Source organism: Patagioenas fasciata, chromosome 23 (assembly GCF_037038585.1).
Source record: "Patagioenas fasciata isolate bPatFas1 chromosome 23, bPatFas1.hap1, whole genome shotgun sequence".
Taxonomy (NCBI): domain Eukaryota; kingdom Metazoa; phylum Chordata; class Aves; order Columbiformes; family Columbidae; genus Patagioenas; species Patagioenas fasciata.
In genome coordinates this window covers 88,810-105,703 of record NC_092542.1, presented here as the reverse complement: position 1 = coordinate 105,703, position 16,894 = coordinate 88,810, and the positions used below count along the sequence as shown (strand labels likewise).

The 16,894-nt window shown below is 43.7% G+C and overlaps 1 protein-coding gene across 14 annotated transcripts in view; it reads left to right on the top strand.

The window, feature by feature from the left end:
• SLC45A1 (solute carrier family 45 member 1) overlaps positions 1 to 16,894 on the top strand; it is a 50,470-nt gene that overhangs the window by 20,281 nt on the left and 13,295 nt on the right. For 6 of the 14 annotated variants that reach the window (XM_071798409.1, XM_071798411.1, XM_071798408.1 and 3 more), the window contains exons 2-3: positions 10,689 to 10,750; positions 12,785 to 12,913. The exons of 5 other annotated variants lie outside the window; for them this stretch is intronic. In XM_071798409.1, coding sequence (XP_071654510.1) covers positions 10,722 to 10,750; positions 12,785 to 12,913 — 158 coding nt within the window. In that variant the 5' untranslated portion in view covers positions 10,689 to 10,721. Of the gene's footprint in view, positions 1 to 10,688; positions 10,751 to 12,784; positions 13,334 to 16,746; positions 16,833 to 16,894 lie in introns of those variants that run through there. 3 more of the 14 variants (XM_071798425.1, XM_071798427.1, XM_071798412.1) reach the window with 3 other exon arrangements.

Genomic DNA, 16,894 nt, shown 5'->3' with positions numbered 1-16,894 from the left:
GCAGAAGCACTGGGACCTCACAGAGAGCAGCACAAAACATGGAATTTCTGTGCTTTCTTTTTCTTGTTAGAATTTTTGAATTTGTGTTACCTTTTCACGTCAGTCTTTCTTTCCTTGAATCATTGGCCTGTTATTAATGTCTTGATGATTACAGTTCTGTCCATTATTTTACTTTTTCTTATCTTGCATAGCTTTAAGCATGTACACTTTATCACACCTCAACAGCAGTGTTCTCAGCACAACAGAACCTAGGCTACACACCTATGCTGTGTTGAATTTGGCTTTGGATCACAGCCTGAAATGCTCTGCTGAGTGTTACAAGGAGACGGAAGCGTCCCCCTGCACTCTGTTCTAGTGTGGACCGCACCATGAGATGGGCGTGAGATCTCTCTGCTTTACAGAGCTGGGGTTTCTTCAGGCTCTTTGACAGAGTATGTTTGATGTTTGTTCGTTGCTGCTGCATGCTCTCAGATTTCGCTTCTGAGAAGGTTCAAAACATGAGGGACAGTGTCGTAATGGAGCACAGCTCATTTCTGTCACTGAGGCTTTTCTTACTAACTGTTGCCTGCTTGTTTGCATGAGAGCACGAGTCATTACCATTTACTTGGTGTCATCAAGCTGTAATGATTCAGCTCTGAATATCTGTATTTACAGTCAGCCAAGTGAAACACCCAAGTACATGTAAGTATATAAAGCAGAGGGCTTTTCCTTCTGATTTTTAGAATAAAATATGGTGATGTGTTCTAAAAAACACTGCGGATGTTCCTGTTTAAATTCTGTGTTAGCCAAGAGTCTGAGGTACATGTAATTCTTCAGTAACATGGCAGGTGTCCACTGTTTCAAGAAATTTTGCTGGCAAACTTTTTATTGTGTCATCGTCTTTCCTGAGTCATTTGGAAGGAAAATTAAATATCTTTCATGCTTGCATGATTTCTGTGGCCGGAGGTCAGTACTTTTTTACATAATATGAAGTTACAAATGCAGTCATAACCCTTTTGCATCTCAGTGTCCCATTTTGTAAAATGGAGTGACTTGATGGAATTGGAATGGAATTCAGTGATGTTGCTAAAGCGCTCTGTATCGTATTACTCATTTGCGAGTTATCGGTGGTGGTGTTTCGGTCTTCAAACATAGCTTAAAATGCTGTTTGAATAGGATAGCATGGGATATAAGATAGTTTGTATAGGAAAACGTTTTCTCTGTTTACATGATGATATGGACTTGGGAATGAAAATCCTGTTGACTTGTCAAAATATACCCACGGTCATGTGGGAACTCGAAGATTTGAAGACTTTTGACCATTTTGAAGTGAAGAGCCTGGCCTGGCTGATCAGGTCTGAGCTGTAAAAACCTGAGCTTTGCCTTGTAACCTGGAGGAGCGAGGAGTCTGCTGGCACAGGTTGCTGTGAATGACAAGGCTCATATCTAGGGATGAGGAGAGCACTTGTGGCCAGAATAGCTGGCCCGGGAATGTTCCCATCAGCTTCGTGAAGAAGATTTTTGAGTTGTGTCCAGAAATTTCAGTGCATTGCTGAGGTATGTGACTGGCTGTTTATAGAACGGACGGTCCTCTAGAAATCTGTGGTTTTCCAGTCAGATGTGTAATCCTGCTGCTGCCTTAGGCCCATGGTAGATGTTTTCAGCCTCTTTAATGAGACCAGGAGCTGGATACGTGCTCACCATCTCAGAGGAGTGCACAGGTTGCTGTCCGATTTGAATGGCGCTCCTGTGCTGCCAGCCAGCTACAGAACAAGTGCCGCTCACTTCATTCTTAAGCCGCTCGGGAGGTGGAAGGTTCGGTTAATACGTGTCTGCTCAGTGAGCCGTAGTTTAGGCTTTTTTAGGATTTCTTTCCCCCTCCAGATTTGGGATTCCCCTGCATATGCCAGAAAAGGTCTCATTTTGTGATTTTGAGGTTAGGGTCTTTGAGGAAGATGAAGTTACCCAGACTCTGCAGGCACATCAGTCTCTTCAGGTCCTATAGTTGTTGCTTAACCAGTGAACTGCATACTGTGCTCAGGAATAGGCAGAGCAGGAAGGATTTGCCTGTCCAAATATAGACTTCTGCTTCGGAGCTGGCTGTCTTGGTTTCCTCGGTAGTCAGTGGAGAGGAACAGGTGTTGCTGGGGTGTGACTCAGCCCATCCAAGGCTGTGTCCCAATAAACCTCTGGCCGCTCAGACCATCAGAAACAGTGCGGTCAAAGTCTCATCAGAGCAGGACTCATTCACGTCTTGTCCGGATATTCCAAGTTTTCTTCACGAGCTCAGAGCACGTTCGCAATTAGCTGAAAATTACGTTATGTTTACTTGGCCCATGCATATTCCTCTTGAAAAGAATAGCTTGATTACTATTGTGAATAGGTTTTCATTGGCTAAACTCGGTGGTTTTTTTCCTTGTGTTAATTGACAGAGGAAGAATATACATACAGGTTAAGAAAGTTTTTGGCTACTTTTAATGGATTAGGTGGCCAAGCAGCTCTCCAAGTGAATTCATACTTCATCGACTGAGAGCAAAACTGCAGGTTGTCTATTCATAACAAGCCAAGAATAACAATCTTATTCCTGTTAAATGGTTATTCCTATTTTACATACGTACTGGCAAATGCAGCTTCTGAAGGACTCAATTTGAGTAAGGTCTTCTCCATTTGGAGCAGAGAGGAGCCTTGTGTCGCAGGAAGCTGTCTGTGCTATAGCTCTTGCTTTCCTGTGTGTCAAAAATGCTGGCCTGCAAGGGCTGTCTCAAGAGATTAATCTTTCTCCATTAACCAGTCTTGGTAAATAAATCCTAGCAACGTTCCTCTTTCAGGATCTTGACAGAATCCTCTCAGACTTGTTTCTTCTAGAATACGAAACCAGACTGGAAGAATTGCTGGAGTTTTAATTTACTGCCTGGTGTCTGTCTCCTGGAGGAAGAGGGAAAAAAACTGGAAAGCAGTGGTCTCCCACTGGAGTCTTGGCTTCAGGTGAATAGAGGAATGACAGCATCTCTGTCCTGCAGTGTGGGCTCGCTGACCTTTCGCTTCCTGTTGAGTTGTGAAATAACAAAGTAAACATTTAGCTGAATGTGGCAGCCTGAGACAATTGGCCCTATTGTAGGAGGAGTTCCAGTCCCTTCTCTCTCACCATAAATTCTCTTCGCTGGCACTGCTAATAGAGCTGCAGTGGAAGAAAGCCAGGCCTTTCATTGGGCAGGGCCCAAGTGTGAGCAGAAATTCAAGTGGTGTGTGGTTTGGTTGCTGGAAGTGTCCTGGATGTGGCAGGGCTGCTGAGGATTGCCCACGGTCAGAGCCCTTGCGGAGGTATTGTCTTTGTAGCACAGGAAATTGATTTGCAGTGCCGGAGTCTTCAGAGCTCTGCATGGGGGCTGGTGGGTGTGGTTGGATCTGGCATCATTTTTTTACCCATGTAGAGTGGAATTGCTAAGATGTATTCCTTGGAGCAAGAGGAGTCATTCTTCAAGCTCGCTTCCTTGATCGCACAGCGCTGCTGTGACTCTGCGTTGCTAGTGGAGTTAGGCTTCTCAGCATGAATAAAACCACAGGTTCTAAAATGCTATCAATTTACCTGAACTCATTGTTCATCCAACTCAGGTGTAAATAGCCTGTTCCCTTGTCCCAGGCTCACCAGTGCATACCAGCCTTCAACTGTGCTACAGACAGTCCTCGCTTTGGGTGATCCTCAGGATTCGTTACTTCTGTCATGGATGCAGAATTAGAATATTTCAGGGAAACTGTCAAAAAAAAAAAAGAAGTAGGCGGTACATCCAGAGCTGAGCACTGAGCCCGGCCCCTTCGGGAGCGGGAGAGTCTTGGTTGCCCTGGTCTCCCTTCCTGGGTCCGCTGTCTTTCTCTGAGACTTTTCTAGGTGGTTTTCACAAGCACGTATTTCCGAGCAGCTTTCTAGGGGGACTTCTGAACGTCATGTGCTTTGATTTGCCAAATCCCTAGCCTTGCAAGGCAAGCTTGCCATTTCTCTGTGAGAAAAATTAAGGGCTTTAAAACTGACACTTCTGCAGTTTTTCAAACATATTGTTCCTCTGTTTATTCTTCCAGCACCACCCAATGTAGATGAGTTCCCGTTAGTCACATAATAATTTTTTATAACCTGATATGCAATGATGTACTCTCAGTCCAGCGTTCATTAAACTCCGGTAGCTTCCTGTTCATGACATGATTGTACATCAGCTCCTTGGCACGTGGCAGCCGTAAGCTGCCTAGGAGATGGCTTACAGATGCCCTCAAATTCTCGTGGCTTAGAGCTGCCAAAGTTCTCATGTCTTCTGTTTTGTGAGGCTCCATTTGAATGAGGATGAACTTCAAGAGCTGTAGTTCAGACAGCAGTCTTAAATTACTAAGCTCTCATTGAAATCCGTTTTCTTCAAGGTTCATTGCTTTCTTACGCTTGCCACCATGATCACTGCTACACTGAGCTTTCCTAATTTTTTATTACTGCCTGCTAGTGAATCTTTTAGATGGACCTGTTGGAGTGTAGCTTGATGGGCTTTGATACATATATTAAAAGTGGACTGTGCAAAAATATTATAGTATATACAAATCATAATACCTATTACTTCTGGTCTGTGGCTGAAAATGGACCACTATGTTGTTTAAAGAGAAAAGGAGTCTAAACAGCTGCACTGTTTGAGCTGTCCTAGGATGTAGGATGTTACAGCCTAAGGCTGGCTCTGCTGGAAACACAGAGAGGACAAAGCCACTCCTGTGTGTTTTTCTTCTTTGTAGCAAGCTGATTAATTCCTGAAGCAGGATTTTCATCAGAGCTGGGGATGGAAACCCTATCGTGCCTTTTCTTGTGTGGATGAGGACTTATGGGAGGAGCTGGTACTGGCAATGAATGCCACATGCCGATTGACGCTTCTTCCATTCTAGTCACCTTAAACTTTTTAAAGTTTATGCAAATGAGCTGTTGTGCCCTCTTGTTTTTACCTCACTGGAACTAAGGGAGAAGTTAACTGTCCAGCAGAAGCGGTGGAACCAGACAGAACAGCATCTCGCTCTTTTATGTGTTGTCATGTGACAAACTTAACCATGCATATTTGCCTCACCTTCTGCCTCAGTTTCCTTTTGTCGTTGTACTTGCACTGTTTGGTTGGCTGTTTTTTTTTCCAGAGCTTACCGCGGCTTGTTCCTAATAACAGACCTTACAGGCTTCTCTGCCTGCATTGCTGTGTTTTTGAGTAACTATCTCTAAACAGATGTTTTCCAAAATCGGGGAGGGGGTGGGAGGGGAGGAAGAAAAGCGTGGATTGACTTTAGGGGCTGGAATGCAAGAGAGGAGTGGTCTCACTGGAGATATTGCAGAAGTGTTCTCCTTTGGGGAGACAGGCGCTCTGCTGCTCGTGCGAGGTGGGACTGCGTGTGTGCAGCACTGTAAGCCAAACTCGGTGCTTTCGTTCACAGGTTCTTTCAAACTCGTTCTGGTGATATACTTTCTGCTTTAGTTTTTCATCTCCAAAATATTTTAACTTCTGGAAATTTAATGGAAGGCTGTGCAGATTGATGGCTTAAAAACTACTGTTAAGTTCTTTCCCTCTTGGGAATGTTTTTGGTGTCCTGTTGGCAAGCAAAACACCTCTTTTTTTCCAGAAGCAAAACTTATCATTCTTCCTGCCTGTTTAAACTCACTCAGTCCTTCTGCAGTTCACGCAACTCTAAGTTTTCAGACTTGAAACAAAAGACTGGCGTTGATTTATTCAGACCTGTCTCAAGTGGGAGAGTTTTAAAGCTGGTATTTTTAAAAATACTTTTCTGCCTCTCGAAGTAAAGATAAAGGAAGACACTTAGTCTTGGAATGGATAAATAATTTTGCAGTGATTTTGCTGGTTATTGATTAATTTATCTGCTTAGTTTCAGAATAGGTCTCTTCAGACTAATTAAAATGTCCCTGTAAAATGTTTTATTGTAAAATCCTAACAGTAAGTCCTGCTTCCCTTACACTACAGTATTTGAGACAATTTGGTTTGAAATGGCATTTGTCCAATACATCTATTTACTGGCTCTTATTGTAAAATATAACTCCATGTTAGTATAGCTTTTGCATTACGGAGTTTATTCTTATTTTGGGGATCTGGAGATCTAGAGGGTTTTTAGTTGCTGTGTTGTTGGTTTGTTTGGGTCTATCACCACCCTCGAGTATGCGGACACAGTTTCAGTAATTTATCCATTAGATATTACACAAATGGGGCAGAGGGAGAAGCGTTGAGACACTCTGTAAACTTTGAGCAACGTGGTAGAAATCAAAGAGACTGAATAAAAACCTGTTATCCAACTTGTGAAAGCATGAATCGCCTTGATGAGGCTAGAAAGAGGATTTACTGCTGTTGGATGTGCTCTTCTCCAGGGGGCACGGTGCAGCCTCTCCAGGTTACGCGTGGTTCAGGAGGCATCAGTGGTAGAACCCAGAATTTTTGTGAAAGTTATCCATGAATCCGTGGTGTTAGCACTTTAGTGGTGAGTTTACTTTCAATATATTCTGCTCATAACAGTGTCAGTGACTCGGAGCTGTATTTGGTGGTTTCCTAATTTTGGAAGTAGAAGGACAATACGAATTTTTGAGATTAGTTTAACATGCCCCAAAAACCAGAACCTTCCACACAAAACCAGCAAAACCGAACGCTTTAGAATGAAACATTAATGTTATGACCTTAGCATGAACATACATAAAGTTAGCACATTTGAGGATGTCTAAGGAACATAGCAGTAGCAAAAGCTGAATAGCTTCTTATGAGCAGTTAGTCTTAAGAAATTTATCAGGTGCTAGCCTTTCCCTTATAGCTTTTTCCATTCATTGGAGAGGAGAAGGGGGCGGTGGGGGGACACGTGGGGGTATCTGTTTGTATGTCTTATGAGCAGGTTCTTTTTATTCTTCAGGAAAACACACTAATACACACTCTACCAATTGGTTTTAAATTGACATAGGGTTTCCAGAGCAAGACAAAGATATACACATGTAGTCTGGATTCAGTCCAAAGCATCTTTACCTCTGAACTGGTTTAGGCTAGAGAGACGGGATGTTCCAGGGAGCAAAAAAGCATGTGATTAAAGAGCATGAACAAACACAGAGTATATTATTAACGAAACATCAGACTGCATTTCAGGTTGGGTTTTCTGGCTGGTCACTATGGAGTTGACTCAAAAAGTTAACAGAGACACAAAGGTCCAGTCTGTTCTAACAGAACTAATAATCACAAAGGACTCCCTGAAGCCTTCTTCCCGTATGGCGGTGTTAAAAAGCTGTTCACACTGGTCCTGGCAGTGGTACAAATACACCACAGTGAGACTCTGCTTGGAAGTGTGTGCTGAATGTTTCGGCATCTGCCATGGAGGGTTTTACCTTGATTCACCGCTCTGTGAGCGTCTAGCAATTAGGCTCCCTGATCTCCAGGGTCCTCATGCTGCTGACAACATCTTTCATTTCTCCCTCAGGTTCTGACTCACAGGTCTGTCAGTGTCATTCCATCTGTCCCACCTTGTGGCCCCTTTCCTTTTCAGGATGTGGCTGGTTCCTCCACATCCCGATCAGCAGCTGTCTAGGCCATGATCCCTATGGGCAGACAATGAGTCACTCTGCTTTGTGTTGAAGATGCATGTAGCAGAGGCACGAGGTGAAGGGTATAGGGTGTTTGGAGGCTTGTGGAGCACTTCTCAAGCAGCTGATGAGAAATTTTCATCGTAAGATGGAAGTGCCTTGGCTGGTCACATGCAAGGAAGAGAACTGAAAAAAATGGAACCTTTTTTTCAGTAGTTGATAGCATTGGGAGATTCTGCTTCTGGGAATGTGCATGTCTTTGTCCCCAGAAAGCCTGAAGAGGTCCACAAATCTGTACCATGTAAAAGTTTCTTCAGGAAATTCAGTGATAAAGCATCAGAACTGCTGTGTCGCATCCTGTCCACGTGCGTGCCATTTTCCTGGGAGGCTGCTTTTCTGCTCTCCACCGTCAGCAGAGGGCTGAGGTGCCGGTGAGCGTGTGTTAATCCTGGTGGTGGTTTTCAAAAACTGCTTTCTGCTCTCTGGGCAGTGTGTGTGGATATTGGGAATGAAAGTGTCAGGCCCGTTTGCATTTTCACAGAAAGTCACTTTATTACAAATGGACTTGCGTATCCTGGGTTTTTCTTTTCATGGTTTCACAAATTCTATCAGTTTTTCCATTTGTACTGAACACTGTTAGCCAAACAGACAGAGCTCTAGCTGTAATTTAAGTCCTCCTTACTGTTGCAGGCTCATCATATTTAACATGCATTTTAGCCAGGAGGGGAAGGAGCATTTGGTGCCATGGAAGCAGCGGGTGTTTGATCGCTGAGAGGCGATGCGCTGCTGTTGAAGGTGACAGCTTTTCTAGCACTGCCAAAAGCATCTCCTCCCTCGCAGACATGCCAGCTGCCTTCCCTTCCCGCCTGGTGCCCACTGTTAGTCAGCAGATGCACTTCACTCCTCCGGATCCAAAGTAGAAGACATTTTTGCTAGCACTTCCTCACCCTTCTTTGTGATTGCTGAAACTGAGCTTTCCTGAGGCGCTCTGGGCATGGGGTGGCTGTGAGTGCAGGAGAGGGAGCGTGGGCTGCGAGCGCGAGGCACAGGCGGCAGAACCAGCGCGGGGCGGCCGTGCCGGGCGCTGGAGGCGGCAGAAGCAGTGCGGGGTGGCCCTGTTGGAGGCACCGGAGCCGGCAGTGGGTCAGCTGGCAGAGGCTGCAGCTCCAAGTGAAAGCCTACAGCTCACCAGCCAGCATGCGCCTCCAAAACTGAATATTTGCATTTCATCAGTGTCTCATATTGTCTCTCTGAGAAATGGTATGCAATTGCAGGTAATTGGTAGTGCTTCGGTTTCCTGTGGCTTTCCACCTGTTCATTTGTGTTGGGTCATCTCAGCTGCTTTATAAACATGGAAATGTGCTTGAAATCTGATGAGCTTGCAATGCAGAAGAAAACCTAAAATGCCATTAGATCTCAAGTGCCAGAACTGTGTGTCTTTCTACCAGGCTTCTGTTCAGGTTTGCGTGTAATGGTGAAATTAAAACTTGGTGCTTTTTTTGGTCCGAGTCAGATAAATCATTCCTCGCTGCTGTAAACAATTAAAAGACCAAATTATATTTCACTGCTTGTATTCTTCCAAAAAGATAAATATGTGGGAATCCTGTAGCAGTCGACTGGAAACCGTGGTACCCGCCAAGTCAGCTGGCCTAGAAGTTGTTTCATGTGTCCTTGATATGAAAACGCACTGAAATTTCGCAACAAAATGGCAAGCATAAGGTACCATGACCTGTTTACTAACCCTGGGACAAGATAGAATTTGAACTGGTGACAGGTATCAGAGTATTTGCCTAAGCAAACACGGTAAAAGTTGTGTTAAGCCTTTTGGAATGTTCAGTAAGCCACTTCTGCTTGATTTGCATGATAACATCTCAAAGAATGGAATAGAAACACTTTTCATATGTAAAGTAACAATCATCAAGTTCTTCCAGAATGTTCTATCTTTATATTGAAATGTTCTGCAGATTTTGCTGTGCTAGGTGGGGTAAAAGGGTAATTTTTACCACCTTAAGTGCAGTTTTCTGATTGCATCCCAAATACATTAAGCTACAATGTGCTTCCTTAATCCAAACATTTTGAAGGTAAAATTGCTTTTACTTGGAGTCTGTCACTATTGCTGTCACAGCATTTTATTTACTAGCAGAGGAGTTCTAGTCGGAGGCTGTAAATCACAGGTTTCTGTCTCTTCAGTTCTTCTAGCAAGACCTCCCAAGTTCTTTGTGACTCTTAGAAGTAATCCTGTTTTTCCATGAACAGTTTTCCATGGTGCAGGCTTAGAGGTATTTTAGCTATTTCCTGGCTATTGTATCCAAATACATGAGAGATTCTTTTATCCTGGTACCCTGCTGCACTGGTACTGAACCTTGTTTTACAGCCCAGCATCCTCCCAGCTCTGTGTTCACCCGGGAGCAAAGCTCTGCTGGTAGCTGCACTGATTTGATTAAGACCTTTGGTGAAAACGTTGGTGCCTGTGGCTTCCTGGGGAGCTGAGCCGTTTGGCCAGCGTGTGACAGGTGGTCGGCCAGGTTGTGCCCAGGTGGCAGCTACTTGCTTTGGGCATGCGCCCCGTTATTCTGCAAAAAGGGTGTTCCTTGTCCTGCTTTTAGGCTGGCCTCAAGTTCTTAGTCCTGGATTGTCTTGTTCATACTTTTAGAGATGAGCTTTCTCCCTGACCTATGGAGCTTACGTTCTGCAAGTCATTGAAAGAGAAGTCAGTGTCGGCAGTTGGTCTTTGTCTGCTGGGAGGTGTTTTTTTTTTTTTTTTTTGGGGGGGGAGGGGGGGTGTTTGTGTGGTTTTTGATGTTGCTGTTTGTTTGGGTTTTTTTATTGTTGCCCCCCTTCCTCACTGCCTCTTACTTCTGTTACCTGTTTCCCAAACTGGTTATGTATAGTTGCTGCTATTTTTAGCTCCTTTCTGGCTTCCATTAATCTCGTATTTCCAAAATTGTCAATATCACATCTGGGACAAGTGTTTTCTGATTAAATTCAGCTCTTTTGATCTGCCCTGGTTTATAGAATCTGACCAAGAAAATATGTATTTTAAATATAAGTTCTGATTGCTAGAGATGCACCTCTTCCTGCCACAGGTGCAGTCAACAGCCCAAGGTTTGGCTACAAACCTACTTTGTTTCTTGTTTTTCAGGTCAAAGTAACATCCAGTCAGACTTTGCATGGCATGAGGCAGAAACAGGATTTTCTAGCATGGTGAGTACTTGCAGGATCAACAGGCAGTTGATTTCTAATGACCAAGAATCTGAGAGACACTGCATCCTAAATAGAAGCAAAAGGGGGTCGGTAATCACTGAGTAAATTCTGTTTCACCTCTACTGGTTTTATAGGTGGCTTCAGGGAGGAATTTGGGAAAGGTGCGTTATTCAATGGCTTAACGTGAGCTCTCATGATGATTGCAAGGAGCGCTACCAGGAGATGTTCACAAATTGAGTTTTGAAGGAGCAATTTAAAATGATAATATGGGTAGGAATTTAATGATGGTGTTCACGAGAAGACCTTACGTGGGGATCATGTAGCAGAGCGCATGTATCCCTTCAACACTCACTGTCTTTGACTTCAACTGTATACTCTTTTCTCTCTCATCACTTCACTAGATGTAGACTTTTCAAGCCTCTTTTGGCTTTTTTTGCTTCCACAGCTGAACACAGACCAGAAGTGTTTCTTTTATCATTTTTTAGTTTTCTAGAAAGCAATTGCATCAAATGCATTTATTCAGAGCCAGGCCCTTACTACACAATAGCCAATCTATTATAAATACAGATTTCTCTGGTAACTGCGTGTTCTTTGATTTCTTTGAATGCTATGATACAAATAGGTCTTGTGATCTAGGTGTCCCGCAATACAGTGAAGAGTTGCTTCTGCAGCAGAAGTAATTACTTCTCATTGCATCTAAAAAATTAGTTACAAAGTCCATCAAGTTGTACCTACCTACAGGTCACATTCGTTGCAACCAAAACCCTCAGTGTGACGGTCTGTTGATGCCAAAGAGTCGCACCCACAGGCCCACGCTCAGTCCCGCTCTGCTCCACGATGATCAATAAGTGTCACTTCAGTGCCATCTTTTCCGCTTACCTCTTGGCTAAAGGAAATCAATAGTACGATGTTCAGTGACACAGCAAATGTTTCAAAATCCTCATCAATGAGGAGATCACCCTGTTACCTAAATTAGACATGTTATGGAATTTCAGACATGCAAAAATAAATGTGTGATATAGCTTTGAATTGGCTAATACAATTTTGGGATTAAACCATGTAGGGGAGGCCTCCTATGACACTGGCTTTTGACCAGAGTTTTACGGCCTTTTATTTGTGTCGTGCCTGTTCTATCCCTAAAACACTACTGCAAGGAGCAGATCTAGAGAGAAGATACAACTGGACAATGCCCTTGGTTTGCTGTAGAAGAATCATTTACCTTTGCATTGCTTACTTGCCTCCTGTCTTCTGATTTACTGTGACCTGCAAGGGAACATTCCTCTACCACAGCCAAGGCATTCAGGCAGAGCTAATTGGGCAATTAAAATATCAGGTGGTGGAAGTAAAAATCTCATCCTCACAGCAGATGGATTTAGCAATCTGACTCCTTTAGCTTATGACTTACTGTTATGTAATGTGTGTTGCTACATAGGTGCACACTCTCTGCAAACAAACAAACAGAAAAGAGGTAAGCAGCTGTTCTGCCATATGCTCTAGCTGACCTGGGGTTCATGACTTCTGTCCGCTGACTGTAGAACAAGGTGACAGTGGGGGTTTCTGAGGATGAACTGTGAACGTGGACAGTCCATTGCATGGAACTTTCCTTTCCAACAATTCCTTTCTTGGAAGTCTCCTGTCAGGACACTCTTATTTTCTTGCTTGATGGGAGAGGAAAAAACCCAAACAAACCCAAAAGTAGAGATGTCAAACTAACAGCAAGCCTATTCTTATTCTACCAGACAGGAGATTAATTAGATTATTTTGAGGTCTGACCTCCAATTTTGTATCTAAAAGTCATGGCTCTTGTTGGAGAGGTCAGTTAATATAACAGTGTATCAGGCTCAACACAGAAAAGCCATCCAAACAGTGTACAGGGAACCTTTGTGTACTATGCATTTGCCCTAGCAGATAGTTAATCTGGGTTACTGTTTGCTACCTGTTCCATTTGTCTTGCTCAAGAGCATTAGCAAATGTTTGTTAGACAGAATGTTCTGTTCCTCTCCTCTCCATTTTTTTTCCCTCCTCTCTTCTAAGGAAACGCAAGCTGACCGCAGAGCGACTGCACACTGGACTCCGTCAGAGGAGCTTCTTCACTGCTGATGGGGGAGTAGAAAGCATCTTGAGAATGATCTGCCAAACAAGGAGAGGCCCTTTAACTCATGGGTGAGAAATCAGAAGAAAGAAGATATTTAGAGCACTTTGACTTACCTAAAAAAACTCAAAAATTGAATACCAGGGTGAATAGTTTACTTAGACCAGCAGAAGTAAAAAGCTGGCTTGTGAATAGCAGCAACCAAGTGTCCACTACTAACCCCTGTTGGAAACAGGACTATCTGATCTAGTGTTGTAGCTTTGGTGTTTTAGGCAGAGGGCCTGAAAGAGACCGCCAAGCTCCAAGAGTGGCACAGGAGCGTCCTTGCTCTTTTACTTCACGTCTGCCCTTCTCTCTGCTTCAGTGGACATGAGAGGCAAGGAAGGCTGTCAGAGCGGCTTTGGGGCCATCCAGGAAGAATCAAGCACCTGTCCGTATCTGTTTACAACAAGTAGCCATACCGCACCCCAACATCTGTCAGTCTCCATAAGGTAACTGATTGTTGGGGGTGGCACGTAGACATCCCTATAGTCTCTGCCTCGTTGCTAGACACTTTCAGGCAGAAAGGGGATGACAGCCCCTGCCTCTCCTGTCTGACAGGCACTCTGTATGGATGGAAGAGACTAAATTAAAAACAGCAGGAGCAGACTTTCTGGTTTTTCTTGATAACTGGTATAAAGGAGAAAAGGGAGCAGTCTGTTCACTGCAATTAACATTGGGTGCTATTGCAACTCATCCTGTAATGTGATATAGATACAATCTCAGCAGAAAATTGAATGCTGCACTGCGTCAGAAACATGCAGCAATGATGGGTTTTGAAGAAAGTAATTAGCCCCAGGGACTCGGTGATTTCTCATTTCCCCTGTGGTAAACACAGGCAAGCAGGGCAGTATTTCCCATAAGCTTCCAAAGTCAATTTAAACAAGGTACAGAGCCAATTTATAAACCCAAGTTTTCATGAATGCTTAGCAAGTAGCAGGCACACCTCCAGCCTTCCTGCAGTGCCCACTACTCGAGCGTCGTGCCGCGTTTCTTTGCTCAGCTCCGAGTACCCTGTTTCTGTGTGGGAACTGCCCAGCCAGCCCAAGCCCTGCTCGGGCAGTGGCTGGAGAGCGCAGCCCGGTGCGGCATCGGTTTGGTTCCCTTTGCCACCTCTTCCACCGAGGGCTGTGCTGTTTGACGGACCTGCCAGGGTCACATTTCCCACCTTCCCTGCAGCCAGGTGCTGTGCCTGCCCTCTGCGCGGTGCCTCACCCAGCCACCTTGTCCTGGTACAGCAGTGACTGAGCTCTTCCTTGTGCTGCCCTGCACTTGGCCTTCACAAAAGCAGTGATTTGAGGTTTTCCAGAACTCACTAATCACATGAGTTCTGCTCTCCTTCTACAGCAGAACATCAGAAGTGTATTGAATCACAGGAATAAGACATCCAGTAGCCAAGAAAGCTTTGATCTTACTAATGACAGGGCCTACTGGCCGGAAGCTGCAGCTCACAATTAATATGAGAGGCAAGGAATCGAGCTGTTCGGATAACATAGCAGGGATGACAGCAATCTCTATTTATGCTCTATCTTTAAATGAAAGTAGAGTTTACTTCTAAAATACATGTAGCCCATGACGGCAAGTTCCTGCATCCAGGATTCTCGCTCCTGCTTTCCTGACATACTGCTTGTCACCTTTCTGTGGTTTGTCACATCCAGAAAAAAACCTGTAGGGTCTTTGGGGCATAATCACATCCTTGACTTTTCTGAAATGTGTAGTCCACTTGAGACATCACAGTGAAACAAAACATTGTACTTCAGTGAGTTTGCCACACTGCTTTGTGTTCCTGCACCTCTGTCCCTGAAGCTGCACCCAACAGTGACACTTAGCACCAATATCCTGCATTGTAAGTATCTTACATGCCTGCAGTTAACACTTGTGTTCAGCATTTGTGCATAAGTGCGTGGTCAATGTAGCCTAGCATGCGTGTTGCCTCAGAGGAGATTTTTTTTCCTCAATCTGCTTTCATTTAGTCAATGGAAAAAGAGACGATGATAAAGCTGTTCTGAAATATAATTATGTCTGTGGTTCTGTATCTTAAAGTGTTGGTCGCAGGAGCTCGTTAGGAAGTCAACATAAAACTTGTCACTTGGACTCGAAACTGTTGGACCGCAGCCTTCAGATACCGAGTGCCTTCTCAATCTTCTGGATTGTCTAAGTGCCCTCTAGTGACGAATTATGGGAATTGCACTGAGTTTTCAGTGTCAGCGAGCAACCATGGAAGGAGTTGTGCGGTGAGGACAGGAGCTAGGTGAATGGCCTCCCGTTATTTTGAGGGCGTCACTAGTTTGTCCTGCAGAAGCAAATAGAAATGCTCATTGAGAAGTCACTGCACAAAGCTCAAGAAAGCAAATGCATGCTATTGTGGGAACTGCATGTCTGAACTGAAACATGAGCCAAATCAAGTGCAAACCTATTGGGCTGCCACTGCATGACATTTTAATGGTTTCAGTGAAGTGTGACATTAGAGAATTTTTTCTGAATAATTGTTCTCTGAGGTTTGAGAAGGGGCCATGGCTTTCTGTTTTTTGTTTGATACAGCAACTGTAGACTAGGCTGATGGATTACTGATGTTTCATTTGTACCATTAACAGCATTCCAGTTTTTCTAATTGGTTTACTTACTTTACTTACTTACCGAAGACTTTGCCGGTTTAAAAAAAGTTTCATTTGTTTTGCAAAACAGTTTGAACTGCAGTCCAAGACTATGTTCATCTTCTGTGTATTTGTCAACAGTGGGGTCATTTCTGTCTTTTCCTATTATTAGAGCTCAGTGCACCGTGTTGTGTGTTGTAGTTGCCTGGCACACTTGTCAGGGCATCTTGAGAATATTTCTTAATGAATAATTTCAGGAACGTGGCCTCACCTCGCATCTGAAAAGAATAGGGTAGATCTGCTTTGCTCCCGGAAAGGATGGGAGCAGACACAAACTCCTTTTGTACTCTGTTATATCAACACAGGTGCAGACTTACGAAGTACAGACAGCAGTTGTCAGAAATGCATACTTGTTTCTTTAAAAATTCACATTCTTTTCTTGTATAGTCATTCACTATGTTGAATTTCATTTCTCAACGAATTGACCACTCAATTTTAATGCAAATGGATCAGTGCTGTTATCATTGCTGTTCACTCTGTAGCAAAAGACTGGGTTTCATTTCTGATGGTGTTTTGGGTGTGGGCTTTTAAATTTTTTTTTTCCTTGTGCTTTCCCTTTTACATAAAAATCAAGTGCCCTTTTAAATGTTTAATTGCATAAGTTAATGTAGCCAGCATAGGAGTTTGGTGAATCCAGGTTCAGGAACTGATTTATCTGGGCTGTTAAAGTCATATGACAGTATGCTAAGGGCCAGATATGGAGGTGCTGTGCAAACTGGCATATATGAGACTTCTTTATGTTCTTACATTGTATTAGCCTCCCACCAACTTCCTTACACCTACTCAGCTGACATGTAAGGGATGCTAGGGCGGTGTAATTGATGTGGTAATCTCCTCTTACCATATAGGCATTATGAGCACATAATTGAAAGGCACCTCACTTTGTTTGAACTTGCTTCTTTTTTTGTGTCTTACTCTGTATTTGCACTGAGTTCCGTACCATAGGCCGTAGACCTTATTGGCATGACTGGGCATTTATGGAAATACAAATTTACTTCTTCAACTGATCTAATAAGTGTTGCAGAAAGCAGTTTCTTTTGGATTTAGCAATGTGTACCTGGAATACATGTACTGGAAGAGTTTGAGAGGGACAAGAGCAAACTGGCATTGGCTCCAGAAATGATCAAGATAAGTGGATTGTGGAAGGAACAAGGATAGTTGGGGTTTAAAGAGCGCTTCAGCCTATGTGATGGATGCCTGTATTCTTCTAGGTAACTCCAGCTGCAACCAGTGATAGCACATGAAGAGACGGAAGGAAGCCGAGTTGGAGAAAGTTCAGATTGGACATTAGGAAAAGGTTTGTTGCTAGGAGGTGGTCACTGAACAGGCTTCCCAGAGAGGTGGTCTTAGTACTTAATG